Source organism: Thamnophis sirtalis, unplaced genomic scaffold, assembly GCF_051295495.1.
Source record: "Thamnophis sirtalis isolate CommonGarterSnake01/CBP01778 unplaced genomic scaffold, rThaSir2_p1.2 scaffold_2, whole genome shotgun sequence".
Lineage (NCBI taxonomy): Eukaryota > Metazoa > Chordata > Lepidosauria > Squamata > Natricidae > Thamnophis > Thamnophis sirtalis.
In genome coordinates this window covers 73,604,315-73,621,990 of record NW_028261382.1, presented here as the reverse complement: position 1 = coordinate 73,621,990, position 17,676 = coordinate 73,604,315, and the positions used below count along the sequence as shown (strand labels likewise).

Here is a 17,676-nt window from a genome sequence, read left to right as displayed (position 1 = left end):
ACCGAGCTTTCACACATACACAGAGCCTTCACGCACACACACAAAGCCTTAACACACTCACAGAGCCTTCACACACAGAGCCTTCACACTCACACACAAACCCGGCGCGCCTAGACCCTGGCGCCCGCCAAAAAGTCGCCTGGCTCAGGAAGAGTCGCGAGGCGGGAAAATTCCGCGCGTAGGCGGAGACAAGCCGGCCGGGCAGAGTAGGAGCCTCCCCCTCAGAGATGGGGGCCTGTGAGTCGGCTGAGGCGCCTAACGGCGGGGGGGAGTGGGAACAGAATTACCCCCTCAGGACACCGGAAACCGGCTGGGGGGCTGCCCCCCCTCACGCCTTTGTCCGGGGGAAGGGAAGCCGCCGCTCGCTCCTCCCGAAAAGGCAAGGAGGCGTGGTTTCGCCTGAGGGGGCGTGGCCTCCCTTATAAATATCGGCGGCGGGCGGCGGGCACCCTCATTCCTCGGGCGCTTCGCTTCTGCTTCCGTCGCGTTGTTTGAGGCGGCTGTCTATACGGTTTTTTTTATTATTACTATTATCATCCCCGCTGACGGCTTTGACGCCTCCTCGCTTTGTCTTTTTTCCTTCTTCTTTCGGCCTCGCAGTGTTCGCCCCCGCCATGAATGGTTACCGGGACAGCAGGATCGAGGAGGGCACCTTCCTCTTCACCTCAGAGTCGGTGGGGGAAGGGCATCCAGGTGAGAGGGGGAGGGGAGGGGAGCGCCCGAAGGACCCGGCTGTAGCAGGCGGGGGGGGGAGAGGAGGGTGGGCGCGCAAGACTGAGGCAAAGATTGGCGGGCGGGAGGGCGGGCGCCGCTTGATTGGCCAGCGCACCGCGGCTGAATGACGCAACGGGGCGGCTGTGGAGAATGTGGGGGGGGGCGTCTTGTGAGGGGAGGCTTGACATGACCGGCCACCCCTTTTTCCCGAATATTCGAGCCTCTCCGTCTTAAGGGGAGGGAGAGGAAACGCCTGCGGGACTCCCCTCTCCCCATTTCCTTGCCGTCTCGGAGCGGCCTTGCGGGCCGACCGGCGAAGGAGAAGCGGTGGGGGGGGGGGAGAGCGGGCCCTCGCGCACGCGCACTCCCGTTTTTTTAAGCCTCGGCGGCGCGCCCCGCATTGCAGGCGACCACGTGGTGCCCGCATGGCGAGACCTTGGGAGGAGAAGATGGAGAGAGTGGGGGGAGGTGAGAAAGATGGGGGAAATAAAAGAAAAAAATCACACCTCCCCATATTTCGCAAAATGCCTCTTAGAGGAGAAGCGGGTGGAAGATTTAAGGGTAAAAACGGGATGAGCTGGGGGGATGTTTTACAAGACTTAAGATGTAAAACTGATGACAACCCTTTCTGATGAAGGAAACCAAATAAAAGAAGCATCGAAGGCTTAATTCAGTGGTTCCCAACCTTTTTCTTCGGCCATGCTCCACCTAAGTATCTGAAAAACCCTGATGCCCCCACCCCCCATATAATTATTATTTTACTCAAAAAGTGAGCTCTACTCATGGAGGAAGCCTAAGAGGCCATTAACTTGGTTTAAACAAGTTTCAAATTGCCCCCATTAAAAACCAAATTATCCCTCCCTCCCCTGGGACGTGGGCCCCACATTAGGAACCACTGGCTAAATAGGATAAAAGCCCATTGGGCCGAGTGGAACACAAATGCTCTAAAATAAATGGGCGAGTTTAAGAAAGGCACCTCCGTCGTTTGAACTCTTCTGCAACAAAGGGACTTTTAAGTAGAGGAGAGGAAATGAGAACACAGGTCGCGCTTAGAACCAGACGAGCGATCCTGGTTTGGATACCCAACCATCTTGAAGGCATCTTCCCTTTTCCATTGTCTTCCGCCATGATGTCTTGAGCTGGGGGGGGGGGGTGTTGTACTTCAGCTTGAAAAGGACTCAATTTTCAGCAGTGGGACAAACCAAGCTTTGGTTGCCATGTTTGTCTAACGTGGGAGATGTTAGTTAAGGCATCGCCGGAGCCTCTGCTACTGAAGAACAGGTAGACCATCTTTTCCGCCATTGACATGTAGTCACTGAGTGCCATGTGGTTCCTATTAAAAGGAGAGCATTGTGTGATGTTCCCTGCAGAGTGGATCAGGTCTCTCTAGTCTCAATTCCTCTGCTTATGGCAATAAATAAAAGGCTTGATAGTGGCGGACACACATGCTTGATGAAATGAATGGAGACCTTGCCCCCTTCACTTAAGTGCCCATTACTGTTGTTCCTTTCATACCATAGTATGAAAGTATTTGGGGCGCCGTGCTGTAGAACAACATCTCAAAGGTCATCTAGCTTAACTAATGCAGTTGCTAAAAGATACACAAGAGACAAGGCAATCGTTTCTTTGGAGAAAGCTGCAAGCTAGAAATTCCCTGAAATTTGTTCTGAATCCCCAGTTGTAATTTATTTTTATTAAAATTACATTTTACCATACAATATAACATCAGTATGTACACAATCTTTCGGATATGACATCTACCAGAATATTGAATTGCATTCTAAAACAATGGCAGCCGCATCTCTGCTTGTCACTCTTGAGGGGGATGTTTAAAATAGTGTGGGGTTTTTTTGAAAGCTAAAGGAGCAAGGATTGTCTAGGTTTTAGTAGTATTGCTTGTGGTTGTTGCCTATTGCTTACTTTTACAGGCTTAGGTACTCCAAAGCCACATCAAAGCAATCCAGCATTTTATTCCATAGCAACCAGTCATTCCTACAAGAAACCCACAGACAGGATCTAAATGCAGTGATGCTTGTCCACCTATTTCACCTCCAAGATTTCTAATCATCTTAGTATTACACCATAGCTTAAGCCAAATCTTCCATGTTTCAGCTTTATTGATCAATAATTTTTATAACGTAGAAATCCAAACATATATTCTCTGAATGTTCATGTTTTTAAGATAAAAGAATCTGGACAAGCCTTGATTATTAGCTTGATCATACCACATTTAACAATGCAGTATGTTCATTTTTCTCTTGTCCTTAGTTTGCCTGTATCTGGGATTCTCTAAAGATGCTTATTCTCCTTGTTGCCATCATGTGTCCTCTAAAGAGCAGGGTAATAGGAGAGTGCAGATAAAGTTTCTTATAATAGACGGTGTAAATCAGCAGGGGCTAAGCTCTAATTGACAGTAGGATATTCAAGTTTGGTGTTTTCAGAGGGAATGTAAAAGACTTTGGTATTTCCAGCTTTTCCATCCCATAAAGTGTTTAAATGCAGGTCTTATTAATTAATAATATACCTACCTAATAAACAGTGGATTGAGTAAATTTATACATCCATAATATCGGGAAGAGCCACTTTGGTATGTTTAATGGTGCCAGGCCAAGAGATTTGAATTGTAGTCCTATTTTAGACAGAAAAGCCATCTAGGTGGCTTCGCCAGGCATGTTTTTCAGGCTTTAAGAAGAAGGCTGTGGCAAACCATTTCCAAAAATATTGCTAAGAAAACTGCATGAACTTCTCAAAGCAGTCACCAGGAACAGGATTGACTCAGAAGTCCACACATTTCACATCCAGACAATTGCAGCTTTGTTATTGCTTGAGTAACTTCTATGGAGCAGTAACGTAACAGAAACCTAGTTTTATCAAATTTTTGCCAAGTTATCTTCCATGGTTTATTGGGCTTGTGCATCATCAGCTTAAACCCAGCCCTTGTGGCCCTTTATCTAGGTTTTCCTAAGACTAACTATTTACAAGAAATGATGGCTGCTCCCAGTTCATGTGCTAAGCATTGGGTTAGCCTGAAAGGTTACACCGGGACAGGGTCTTGTTTGCAATTATGTGAACATGGTTTTGCCAGCAGGCCAGAGACCCCAGGGAACTATGGAGTCCACCATGTGGTTGTCGTCAGGGGTATCATGATGCTTTGTCAACCATGAAAGACAGGGAAGGGCTTTGGACTATACAGGTAGTCCTCACTTAGTGACTTGTTCAGCAATCCTTTGAAGTTACAACAGTGCTCAACAAGACTTATGGCCAGTCCTTGACATTGTGGTTATCACAGTGTCCTCACCGTCACAGGATCATGACTGGGACATTTGGCAACCGGCACACAGTTACAATGGTCACAGCTGCCCACAGTCACATCATCACCCCTTGTGATCTTCATTGCCAGCTTCCAATAAGTCAAATCAACGAGGAAACCAGCCACCCCCTGATGTTATGCTTAATGACGGCACATGATTCCTTAATCACCACAACCTGAACTGTCATTGTACACTGAAGATTGCATGTAATTTCGTTGTACGAGGTGCAGTGACAAAGTAAACTAAACTAAGTCACCTTATTTTAAATGGCTTGTCAAAGAGATGGCCAGAACAGACTTGAGAAGGAAAGCCTGTTTTAATTGATCGGTGAAGTAACAGATGTCTTAAAATGTGGAACCGTTTCTTTTTAAAGCACAAAACATGAAAAGATATTCCTAAGAGCACAAAGAATGATAGACCCCCTTTTTTTTTTCAGATAAGATCTGCGATCAAATTAGTGATGCTGTTCTTGATGCGCACCTGAAGCAGGATCCAAATGCCAAAGTAGCATGCGGTGAGTGCACCTGGCTTTTTATAGTAGGGCTGGAACAGTATGTTCAATATTTGTTCCTCATTGGGAGATTCTGTTGCACTTGGAAGTGACAAGTGTTTAATCTGTGTCCCAATGCAGAAACTGCTGCAAAGACTGGAATGATTCTCTTGGCTGGAGAGATCACCTCCACTGCCGCGGTTGACTATCAGAAAATTGTTCGTGAAACAATCAAGCATATCGGCTATGACGACTCTTCAAAAGGTGAGCAGATTGTGGATGCCTGCTAGGCTTAGCTACATTTTTTTTTTTTTTTTTTTTTGCATTCTGGGTTTTGATCAGGAAGCTTTTTTGGTTCAGATGCTATTTTACTTCCTCATCCTAAAGTTAAAACTTTTGTGCGTTTTTTTTAAGGCTTTGACTTCAAAACGTGCAATGTGCTGGTTGCTCTGGAGCAGCAGTCCCCTGACATCGCACAAGGAGTGCATCTTGACAGGAAGGAGGAAGACATTGGTGCCGGGGATCAGGTTGGTATTAAGACCTTATTGATTTGTGATAAACTAGAACAGAGGTGTCAAACTCAAGGCCCCACTGTGCTCCTGCCAGAGAAAACAGGCTCTCAAGCTCCATATTAGCTGGCAGAGGTTTGCAGGAACCCGCGGCAGCCGAAAACTTGGGAATCTGTTTTTGCTGGCAGAACACTTGGGCCACCACAGGCACCCTGACAGGAATGACATCGAGCTGGCCATGGCCACCCTAGCCACGCACACCCTGCCCCTTCCCCCTTAGATCAAACACAACCCTGATGCGGCCCGCAATGAAATAAAGTTTGACACTCCTGAACTAGAATGTGAAGTGAATTCTTAAGTCCTTGTGTCAGGGTTCCAAATAACATCCAAAATTAAATCAGAGTCCAAGCCAAAGTACTGCTCAAAGTTCCATATTTATTAAGAGAGCCATGTTGGCACATCTGGGAAAACCCGAATCTGAAAGCTTCCCAGTTTTCCCCACCCAGTTGAAAGTTGAAGTTCTTGCCCCCACACCCACAAGTCCATCACATGGTCCAATCTCCCACTGCTATGCTGGCAGCTTCCACCCAACCAGTTCCAGTCAGGTGCAGAGACAAAGGATGACCTTGGCTTCCTAGAAAGAATTTTGTTATGGCTACATTGCATCTAACTCTGTGCAATCGCCCCCTCCCAATTCCCCACTAATGAAACAGCATAGTAGAATAGAATATTAGTGTGGCAGGCCAAAGGAACCGTCTGCAGGCCTGACACCTTGCCTATATTGAGTCTGGAATTTATTGTTCCGCATGTCGTTCTTGCTTCAGGGTTTGATGTTTGGTTATGCTACCGATGAGACCGATGAGTGCATGCCCCTGACTCTCCTCCTGGCACACCAGCTGAATGCAAAACTGGCAGAACTCCGTCGGAATCATATTTTGACTTGGCTGCGACCAGATTCGAAGACCCAGGTAACGATAGTTGGCATTTTTCAAATAGGAAGGCCCCCGCTCTAGGCAGGCTAAAGGTTCCTTTTCGACCATGGTATGAGACATGCTCCTTTTTGGCTCTGTTACAGGTGACGGTTCAGTACAAGCAGGATCGGGGGGCTGTCATTCCCATTAGAGTCCACACGATTGTCATTTCCGTTCAGCATGACGACAGAATTGGACTGGATGAGATGAGAGATGCCCTGAAGGAGAAAGTGGTCAGAGCAGTTGTGCCTGCAAAATACTTGGATGATGATACTATTTATCATCTGCAACCTAGCGGCCGATTCGTGATTGGTGGCCCCCAGGTATGTCAACTGCTGCATTTTGTTGTTGTTGTCTAATGTGGACATACAGAATATTGGCAGTTTTCTGAAATGCCCAGAGCAGGAAAGTTCAGAGGCACTTGGCAGTATTTTGTAACAAAGCCAGGAATTTGCAGGATAAGCAGAGATGTTTAATAGAACAGAATAACAAAAGATAGAAGAGACCTTGGAGGTCTTCTAGTCCACCTCCCTGTTCAAGCAGGAGCCTCTATGTCGTTTTAGACAAATAGTTGTCGCCTCCCTTCTTAAAAGTCTCCAGGGTTGGAGCACTCACAACTTGTGCAGGCAAGTTAAGTTGTTCCACTGGTTAATTGTCCTCACTGTCAGGAAGTTTCTTCTTAGTTCTATGTTGCTTCTTTCTTTGTTCAGTTTCCATCCATTGCTTCTTGTCTTGCAGATCTTAGCTAAGATTTGCAGCAGAATTGTGTAATAAACACAATTGTTTTAGGGAGATGCTGGTTTGACTGCCTAAGAAATCCTTGTTAACACAATTGTTGTTTTAGGGAGATGCTGGTTTGACTGGCCGGAAGATCATTGTGGACACTTATGGCGGTTGGGGAGCCCATGGAGGAGGAGCTTTCTCTGGGAAAGACTACACGAAAGTTGACCGTTCAGCTTCTTACGCTGCTCGCTGGGTTGCCAAATCCCTTGTGAAGTCTGGCCTGTGTCGACGGGTGCTTGTTCAGGTAGGTTCAGCCGTTGTTTTTTTAGGAGGCAAAGGATGCTTGGGTCAGTTTCATTCCGACATATTCACCTTGTTCTTCCCTTTGGGGGGATAAGCAGTGCTGTCAAAGTGCAGAAAGATTACATTAAGTAGCCTGAGGGATTAATGCCGTAAGATAGGGGAAAGGGAATATAGCTAAATATGTGATTTGCACAGTGTTCTTTGTTATATGTCCACGCCTTTTATGGTTTTGTAAACAATGCTCATTTCCATCCTGCCCATATGCTGCATCTAACCTTTTGCACTTGCTACTTCTGACCATGATGAAATGCATCAATGTTCTGACCTAGGCTTCCTGAGAAAACAAATCACGCTCTTAGTCTCAAAAACTCTTTTATTTAAACGGCTGTGAATTATGGTCATTCATAGCCGGTAATGATTCACAAACAGTCTGAAGGTTCCAATGGAGTTGCCAGCAGTCTTTCAGGGGACTCTGGATAAGCACCCACCTTTATCTCCTTTGAAATGCTGCCAGAGGCATAATTGCTAATTAGTTTTGCAAGGCCAAACATAGCTTCTCAGAGCTTGAACCAACCAGATGAACTAATTGCTTCATGAAAAGGCTCACCTCTGTTGGCTCCTCCTTTATGTCTTATGGGACAGGCCAATCATCGCTAAGCCTTACTCCCGAGTCATCCCTTTTGTCTTAACTGTTCTTTCCTTCTAGCAGCTCTGCGCATGCGCACACTGGGAACAGGCTCTCACTGTTCCTCTGCCTCACTGATGTCTGGAGGCTCCAGAGGCAGAAAATAACTCCCAGACGGCTCCAGCCCCCTCTCTGCCTCCATTGCAGAGCCCTCATCAGAGCTTTCCCCAGACTCCAGGACTGGCCCATGTTCCTCCCCAACCTCCTCACTGTCCGACTCTGCTGCCACCTCCCCAGGCCATCGGCGGACGGCAGCAATCAATTCCAGCCATTTTCTTGGCCTCTCCCGTCCTGTCACCCTCTTATATTCATTGGGCATTTATTCATTCTTCACTGTTGCCTTGTTTTGTTAAACCTTTCTAAATAAGTTGCACTGAGCTTCTCTTTTTCTCCCTCCATATCCAACCTTTAATATCCCTTAGAAAAACTGAGCAAACATTTGGTTCCTCCATTTTCCCTTCAAAGGGCAACTACTTTTATGTAATTTTGAGGTTCACGTTCTGTGCCTCGTTGTGCAACCTTATGCAGTATCTGCTACAGATGAGTTGGGTTTTCTGTCGGCAGACATGACATTGCCTGTATCCCAAAATAACAGCATTTAGTTTTGAAATAACAGCACTGAAAGCATGATGAGTAAAAGGCAAGAGGTTTTTTTTTAAAGAAAATGAAAAATGTGTTATGATTTTTGGAAGTTATAGTGTGAAAGTGGGAGGGTGTCTATGAACATTCTCACTCATCAAAATCATAGTTGTCCCAAAGGTGTGTTTGTTTTTTTCCTTTCAGAGGAAACTGAATTTTCTGGTTTTACGTTGAAGACATTTCGCTTCTCATCTAAGAAGCTTCTTTGGCTCAACAAAAAAACAAAACAAAAAAACAAAACCAGAAAGTCTAGTTGCTCCTTGAAAGAAAGAAAAAAAACACACTTAGAAAAGAGGAGGAGTTTCCTGTTCCTACTTGGTGACCAATCCCACTATGGTTCCTCTTTGCTTGCAGGTCTCTTATGCTATTGGAGTCGCCCATCCGATATCAGTCTCTATTTTCCACTACGGCACCTCTCAAAAAACCGAGCACGAACTGCTGGACATTGTGAAGAAGAACTTTGATCTTCGCCCAGGGGTCATTGTCAGGTAAAACATGGCAACGCATGTCTGTATATGAACATGGAAAATACATGGGGGCTGCTAGGAAGGAGGGGATGAGGCATAAACGGGCAAATGGCTGTTGGGCAAATCTGCCCTCAGTGTGCCAACGTTTTGTCCTTCCTTCTGCTGTATGCGCCATACCCACTACGAAGAGACACAGGAAAGCGGCCTGCCGAGCACGGCGTGTCTTGGTTGTGTGGTCACAGGAGATGGCTACAAGTATCAAATCAGAGGTGATGTCCCTGCATTATTGGGGGGGGGGGAATGTGCACTTGAATGCCTTCCAGCTAGCAGCGCATGCTCTTTGATATGACTTGGCAAGGTAGATTAGATTAGGAAACACATGTTATCTAGGTTAATTACTACCTTATTGGAAAGCTGTAGGAAGAGAATGTTGCAAGTGTGAATGACCTTCCCCTCCTCCTTCCCTTTATCTTTGCAAGAACTAGGAGGAGGGGGGGGGCTGTCTGAGACGTTGACGTAATCTAATTCTTGCTCCAGACTCAGACCTCTTTTTGACCCGTTATCTTGATAAGCAGTACTTCCTTCAAGGCCATTCCCTCTGACCTCTACAGGGACAGTTTTGATGGGATGCCCCGGAAGAACATGGAATAATTTTCCTTGGGCGGGGGGAATGCCTGGGAAGCAGAACATCTTTGAGAGGCTGACCTTACACACTCAAAGATACTTTTAGGTGGTTGTTTGACACCTTCAAAATCATTTAATGGGAAATTTCACTTGCTGTATAACAACACCAGCTACATTCGCAATTGAAATCTTACTTTTTGAACAATGCCAGAACTGTAGGAGTAATTTATAAAAGGGTTTTACCGTATTTTTCGGACTATAAGACACACCAGAGTATAAGACATACCAAGATTTTGAAGGAGAAAAGAAAAAAATAGTTTTTGCCCTCCCAAACACGGTGCACTGTTTTTGATTCCGAAAAGTATGGTAATTTCTACACAGCAAGCATATAATAATATGCAGAAGTAAAATTTAAATTTGGAAACTACTGTTTTTTATGGGTTTCGTGTTCTGATTGAGCTGAGGCAACAGAGTCGCTGATTAACTCCTTTTTAGAGCCATGGAAAAACTGCTGATAGTTAAAGCTTAATTAACTTTTTTGTTTTGTTTAAGGCTAACCATCCCAGGTAGAAGTTTGTTGCGACTTTGGGTGGGTGGGGGGGAGCTTAGCTCCGCAGAGAGGTAGCACAGACTTGTGTGCCTATTATCTGTCAGGGAAGCTTCTGCATTTTGAGATGGGCTGATGGTTGAGATAGGAAGTGTCCCTTCTGAAGAGCTTCTGTGGTCTGCTTGGGAAGTAGACACTCCTAAGTCTAGAAGGTAAGCATTTCATTGCTCTCCGGCACGCATTGGCCATGCTGTTTGTGACTCTAAAATGGTAAGCCTCGCCTCTTGTAGAAGGATGATGGTCTCTGGGGCCGAGAAGCATTGACCATCCCCACTAACTTGCCGGCCTCTCGGGGATGTAGGTGCTTTTTGCTTCGTTTGGGTTGACTGCTGTGTATTGAGTTATGGACTTGTATATTCCAGGGAGCTGGATCTGAAGAAGCCTATTTATCAGAAGACTGCAGCCTATGGTCACTTTGGTAGGAACAACTTCCCCTGGGAAGTCCCCAAAAAGCTTAAATACTGAATAATATGTTGGGCTTCTTTCCCCCAGACCTGTTGGTGTACATTACAGAGAAACCTCCAGGCTCCTTGGTGGGGAAAGAGCCCCCCCCCCATCCCTCAATTGGTCCTATCCTTCTCTACTCTTAAAACTTGGCACACTGTTCACGACAATGAATATCAGTCCTCTGGGGGGGGGGGGCGCAAATTTCACTGTGCTTTCTCTTCCCCCCCCACCACCACCTCCTGGTGGGTTTAACCTACGAGCCAGTTGAGCCTAGGCACCATACAAAAAAAAAATCAATCCATGAGAAGAAAGGCTGTCTTCAGCCTAATCTTTTTTTTTGCATCGCCCAAAGGCTTTAAACCTTAACCTTCAAAAAGAAAAATCCCAAGAGATTTCCCTTGTGTTGCGTATGCAGTCCGTGGTTTTCACCTCCTCTGCCCAGATGCTTAGAGCAGGGCGGTGCCAAGCAGCCGGTTTTGGAGAAATGCCAAGGCCGCCACCTCAATTGATTCCTTAGGAGCAGCGGCCTGTTGCCTAAGCCAGAGAGAGCTTGCATGTTACACAACCTCCATTTGCAACGCTCGTTTGAGTGCGGTTCTTAATAACAGGCAGCCCTGATTCCGTGCTTTTAAATCTGGCATCACATCGTGATCCTTTCCTGCTGCTTTCTTTGAGGTTCATCTTATTTTATTTTTTAAACCTATGCAGTTTTAGCACTAGCCAGACCTCAACCCACTCCCCCACCCCCTTATCAAATGGGCACTTGGGGGGCAATCTTGGTATACTATTTAGAAAAGTCAGAAGATTGTACCCAGGACTTGTAGGCTGCACACATTTGGCACCTGGATTTTTTTCTTTTCTTTCTTTTCTTTTTTTTTTCTTTTTTGGTTAGAGCCAAGAATTTTCATATTGCACAAAATTCCCAGTTTACTTTCATAGTCGAGTCCAATCTGCATTCTGAAGCCCTGGTGTAGCTACAGAGATGCCAGGCCCCCTTCAGAGCACATGTGCAATTGGGAAGGTTGTGGGAAGAGACCTACATACTTGAAGAAAAACTTTTTAATAATTGCTTATTTATTGTGTTTGGGATGGGGTGTGAGTACAGAGAAGCCCTTGTCCCAAATGGCAGCTTTTAAACTTTACTTTTTGACACCATGAAATTCCTTGAACAGTTCCCAGCATTCCCTGATAGGCCAAGGTGTACTACAGAAAAGCCTTGGGTGTATCCTACAGGGGGTCTGGCTTGTGTAAAACAGGGGAGGGCAGTGCTGGGGGGGGGGGCTAACCATGGAAGGGGCTAACTTGGTTGGTGTTGTACAGAGAAGCCAGCTTGTTTACATGCCCATCCCATGGTCAGCATCCTAAACAGGAAGTGCCTTTTGCGTTCCATTTTTTTTTCCTTCCTGGGCGTTTTATTACATATGTCTGGTTCTTGAAATTCCACATTAAAATCTTAATAAAGTGCTAGGTTCTATCTTAAATGATGACAGGTGTAATAGTTTGAATTTTTTTAAAAAGAGGTGAATGTTTCCCTCTCCTATCCTGTCCCACTTTGGAGGGTGGGGGAGTGTTCATCTCTGCTTTCTAAGTGAGAAAGAGCCAGCGTTGTCTGAAGATGCTTCCTTGGCCATGGGGCCACTACGCCAAGGCCCATGGGAAACGCCTGTTACCTTCCCACCAAAGTGGCACCTGCTTATCCGCTCAACATTGGCATGCTTTCGAACTGCTTGGTTGGCGGGAATGGCAACTCCACTCATCACAGCAGTTGGGTCTTGAATGGCCAATCTTTCGATCACTCCAACCCAACATCTAAAGTGCTGGGGGTGTGGCTTAAAAGAACAGCTTCCTCAACAGCAAGTCTTCTCTTCCTGCTGCTGGATTGATTTCCATGAGCTATTAAAGAAGTGGAAGACATATTAAGAATTTAGAGGTCCCCAAACTTGGCAGCTTTCTCCAGCTGGCTGGAGAATTCTGGGAGCTGAAGTCCACAAGTCTTAAAGCTGCCAAGTTTGAAGACCCATGCATTAAATCAATACCTGGCTAAAACACATTCCCCAGGCAATCTCTCTCAAAACATTGTGTAGGTAGAAGATTGCCTCTCCTAGTTGGTAGCATTGAATGAAATGCTCCCCTCTGTGCTATTGAATAGGACAAAAGGATAATGCCTTGAAGATTTGAGTTTGGTTTGTTCCCGAAAGTAATTCAAGGCCCATTTCCTGGATGCCTGGACATAGAGACATGAGCCACTTACTCAGGAGTGGCTTGTGTCCAATGTTACTAGATTATTATATCCTTTATGACAGTGAACATACCTAGTACCACTACCAACTCCTATTTTCTCCACAATAACAAGCCAGTGAAGTGAGTTGGGTGGAGAGAAGAATTAGCCCAAAATTAGCTGGCTTTCATGACTAATGTGGGGCCTGAGCTCACGGTCTCCTGGTTTCTAGGCCAACACCTCAACTATGGCACCAAAATGGCGCTCTTAACATTTATAGCATCACAAGGTTGAAAGCTTGTTTTACAGCTTGTTTTGCATGAACCGCCTGATTGGGAAAGCATGCCTCGGGTGGCTCCAACCTAGGGGTCATTTTTGAATGGTGGCACATTTGACGTCTTCCCTCATGGACTGACTGCTCTCCGATCTTTTACCCGAATCTTGAATTCACCGCGGAGTTGAAAACTGTTTTTTACTGGTTTTTAAATGGGAGCCTGGGACACCAAGATCCACTGATCCTCTGAAGAAAAGTCCTGTGAACATGATTTGGGACTGATTAGGGGATGATAAGCGGTAACAGAAGTTAATGATAAAACTGGTTTTAAAAAGCAGCAAGGAAAAGCTGTGCATGAGACCAATTGCCTTTGTGAGATTTTACTCTGGATTTAACTTGTTCAGGTAAGCACACCTACACCAACTGTCACCAATATGCAAGTCGGAGCTGGATTTTTTTTTGGGGGGGGGTGACACTAAATTGGGGAAAGTTTCATGTTCTTACAGGGGAAAATCACAAAAATACTGGGCAGTTACCTTCCAATGCTTACCCCACGTCAATGTTCCTAAAACCAAATAAAATTATCTTAATATACAATGTTTGCATGCCTTACTGAGCAAACAATTAGCTAAATAACAATGTAGGCAGCTGTTTTGGCTTCAACATGCTTAAAGGTAAGGGAAAAAAACAACAACACGTTAAAAACTAATGCTTTCCATTTTAAAACATTTGTTCCTTAATACAGTGTTTTTCAACTAGTGTGGCGCGGCACACTAGTGTGCCGTGACATAGTGTAAGGTGTGCCGTGGGAAAAACACTTTATATATAGTCAATATAGGCACAGTTAAATTTTTTAAACATTTTCTAATGGTGGTGTGCCTCGTGATTTTTTTCATGAAAAAAGTGTGCCTTTGCACAAAAAAGGTTGAAAAACACTGCCTTAATAGACGACAAAAGTAGCAGTCACTCTTGTGTGAACTCAAAAGCAGGGTTGTTCCGATTTAATATGAGGATGGGACACAACCACGAAAATTAAGAAATAGGGCACTATACTGCAGAAAAGCATGGCTAATTTGAGTTAGATGAGCTAATATTAAAAGCATCTTTATCTTTTAGTGCTGTTTTAGCAAAAAAACCAAAACAGCATTCAAAATAATATTCCTGGCCCATATTTCTCAGTAATTGGAGAGAGATTTTCAAGCACTGAAATTCTTTGAGACCCTTTTATTCAGGGGAATAAATGCAGGTCATCTTTAATTTGCAACATTTCATTAAGTGACTGTTTTGAAGTTCTGATGGAGCTGAAAAAGAACATGACTTTTTCACAGGATCATGTGATTAAAATTTGGATGATTGGCAACTGACTCAGCTGTTCCAGTGTTCTGGGGTCTTCTGGATCCACTTTTGTGATCTTACAAGGAAAGTCAAGGGGGAAGCCAGATTCACTTAACTGGCAAGAAAAATAAAATGAGGCAAAGCTCAGTCAAATGTTATCACTTAGCAATAGAAAGGTTGGGGCTCAACTGGTTGTAAGCTGAGGTGAACCTGTATTGGGAGGCATTAAATGAGGGGTGTCCAAACTTTGGAACTTTATAAGACTTGTGGGGAATTCTGGGAGTTGAAATCCACAAGTCTTAAAAGTTCCCAAGTTTGGACACCTGATTTAAATAGTTTGGCAGCATCTTTTCCAATTAAGACTTCAATATAAGCCTTCTTGACTCCCTTTTTTGTTAGTTTTGGTCATCGTAGACTAATATGATTGTCTAACAATGACTTCAAACATTTATCTCCATTTCTGCAAACATGAAAACGCCCAGTAAACAAGGACGGGTTTTGCAAATCACCTGTATACCCTACACAGGAAAAGGCTGATAAAGGTCAGCAGCTTCTGAGCAGCTCCAAAGTTCAAAAACGATCTTCTGTAACACCTTTTTAAAAAAATAAAAAGTCTAGGAGCACCTTGTTCCTTTAAGGGCTTGGTTCCATTGTAGAATTCAGGTGAAAGGTTGGGTTGGATTGGATTGACTGGCTATTCACATTAATCCACGGTAAGGTGAGTCCATGTTCTCAAGTGCTATTAAAGGTAAAGGTTCCCCTCACATATGTGCTAGCCGTTCCTGACTAGGGGGCGGTGCTCATCTCCCTTTCAAAGCTGAAGAGCCAGCGCTGTCTGAAGACATCTCTGGTCATGTGGCCAGCATGACTCCCTGCCAAAGGGCCATGGAATGCTGTTGCCTTCCCACCAAAGTGGGCTCCTATTTTTCTACTTGCATTTTCATGTGCTTTTGAACTGCTAGATTGGCAGAAGCTGGGACAAGAAACAGGAGCTCACTCCGTTACTGGGAACCAAGGATTTGAACTGCCGACCTTTCTGATCAACAAGCTCAGTGCCTTAGCTACTGAGTCACTGCGTCCCTCCAAGTGCTGTTAGAACTGCCCTGTTGGGTGCAAAACACCAGATCGCCACGAGGGGGCCTCAGAGACACCATGTTTTTCCTGCCCTCTGGTGGCCTGAGGTTCTGCAGCCTGAATCTGAGCTAATAGAATAGAATAGAATAATGGAATAGAGTAAAAGAATGGAATGGAACAGGTATCAAATTCACAGAATGGATGTGTCACATGCTGGCCGAGCCCACCCCAGTCTAGCAAAGGGGAGGAGGGAGAAGTGATACATCACGATAATGTGATGCCACAAATTTGACACCCCTGGAATAGAATAATAGAATAAACTATTGTCCCTTTGAATGTAGACTAATCGGCACACATTAAAATGAAATTTTGTTGCATACAGCTCTCAAAGGGTCACCACCTCCAATATACACTACATAAACATGACAAAACAAATAGAAAATTATGCATATAAATAGTGCAATAGACAGTTGTTCCCTGCACTGTGACTTGCTAGATCCTGTCAGGGTGGGTCCCTGGAAACGGTGCTATCTTAATTTGGAGGCAGGTGGAGGCTCGGGACGCATCGCCAGGATGCCCGGTCAAAGTAGAGCATCCATCACCCTCCGTAAAGAAGACATGTCACGTCACCTTGGGTGACTTTTGTCTTATTGATTCCAATGGAATGAAGCCTCAGACTTCCCCTGCGCCAGACCTTGTGACCACAAAGCCCATCGATCTGCTGAAGCCCCTGCAAGAGGGAAACTAATGCTGAAAAGCGAGAGGTGGTGCATTAATTTACATTTGGTTTCTCAAGGGCAGGAGAAACTTGATTTCATGAGGACAAATCTTCAATGCAAAATCAGATGCAAATAAATACCAAGTTGCTGGTGTCATGATTAATTACAAGATTTAATTAGTGCATTTATTAGAGGACAATTAACTCAGAATATCCCCACCCCTTCTGAAGTTGTTTTTTTTTCTAAAAACTTCCTGAGTGGAAGTTTGCAAATCTTCTCAACTGCAATTTCCAAATAATTATTGGAAGGGATTCAATCAAGATCAAGTGAGGTACTAATAAAGGTAAAGGTTCCCTTCACACAGTTGTGCTAGTCATTCCTGACTCTAGGGGGCGGTGCTCATCTCTGTTTCAAAGCTGAAGAGCCAGCACTGTCTAGACATCTCCATGGTCATGTGGCCAGCATGACTAAATGCCAAAGGAGCACGGAACGCTGTTACCTTCCCACCAAAGGTGGTTCCTGTTTTTCTACTTGCATTTTTTATGTGCTTTCGAACTGCTAGGTTGGCAGAAGCTGAGACAAGTAACAGGAACTCACTCCGTTACCTAACATTAGGGATTCGAACTGCTGACCTTTCTGATGGACAAGCTCAGCATCTTAGCCACTAAGCCACGACACCTTGAGTAGTAACACTGGATGCAGTATTTTATAACCTTATGCAGCTTTATAGCCTTAGTAAACCCACACCTAGAATTCCGCATCCAGTTTTGGTCACTACACTATTAAAAAGACACTAGAAAGAGTGTAGAGAAGAGCAACCAGGATGATTAGGAGACCGGAGGCTAAAGATGGACAGTTGTAGGAACTGGGCATGGCTAGTCTAGTAAACAGGAGGAACAGGGGAGACATGATGGTAGTCTTCCAATATTTGAGGGGCTGCCACAGAAATGAGGGGGTCAAGCTGTTTTCCAAAGCACCTGAATGCCAGACAAGGAACAAAGGATGGAAACTGAACAAGGAGAGATTCAATTCAATTCAAAGAGGAATTTCCTGACAGTGGAAACAATCAACCAATAGAACAGAAATTGCCTTCAGAAGTTACGGGAGCTTCATCCCTGCAGGGTTTCAAGAAGAGACTGGAGTGCCATCTACATCAGGTTAACAGAGTTGGAAGGGACTTTGTAGGTCATCTAGTCCAACCCCAGCCCAATCAGGAGACCCTATACCAGTGTTTCTCAACCTTAGCAACTTGAAGATGTCCGGACTTCAACTCCCAGAATTCCCCAGCCAGCAAATGCTGGCTGGGGAATTCTGGGAGTTGAAGTCCGGACATCTTCAAGTTGCCAAGGTTGAGAAACACTGCCCTATACCATTTCTGACAGATGGCAGCCATCTTTTCTTGAAAGCTTCCAGCGATGAAGCTCCCACAACTTCTGAAGGCAACTTTGTTCCATCTGTCAGAAATGGTGTAGAGTCTCCTGCTTGGGCAGGGGTGGGTGGGGGCAGGTTGGACAAGGTGACCTCCAAGGTCCCTTCCAACTCTGTTCATCTGAAGTAGGCCAAACC

General features: G+C 45.0%; 1 protein-coding gene across 1 annotated transcript; it reads left to right on the top strand.

Moving 5' to 3' along the window:
- Positions 1-449: 449 nt before the first annotated feature.
- MAT2A (methionine adenosyltransferase 2A) lies at positions 450-11,975 on the top strand. Its single transcript, XM_014068855.2, has 9 exons — positions 450-693; positions 4,462-4,539; positions 4,657-4,779; positions 4,930-5,042; positions 5,849-5,992; positions 6,100-6,318; positions 6,840-7,022; positions 8,700-8,833; positions 10,406-11,975. Exons 1-9 carry the CDS (start codon positions 615-617, stop codon positions 10,506-10,508), a joined length of 1,176 nt encoding a protein of 391 aa, XP_013924330.1. The 5' UTR covers positions 450-614; the 3' UTR covers positions 10,509-11,975.
- Positions 11,976-17,676: the final 5,701 nt, after the last annotated feature.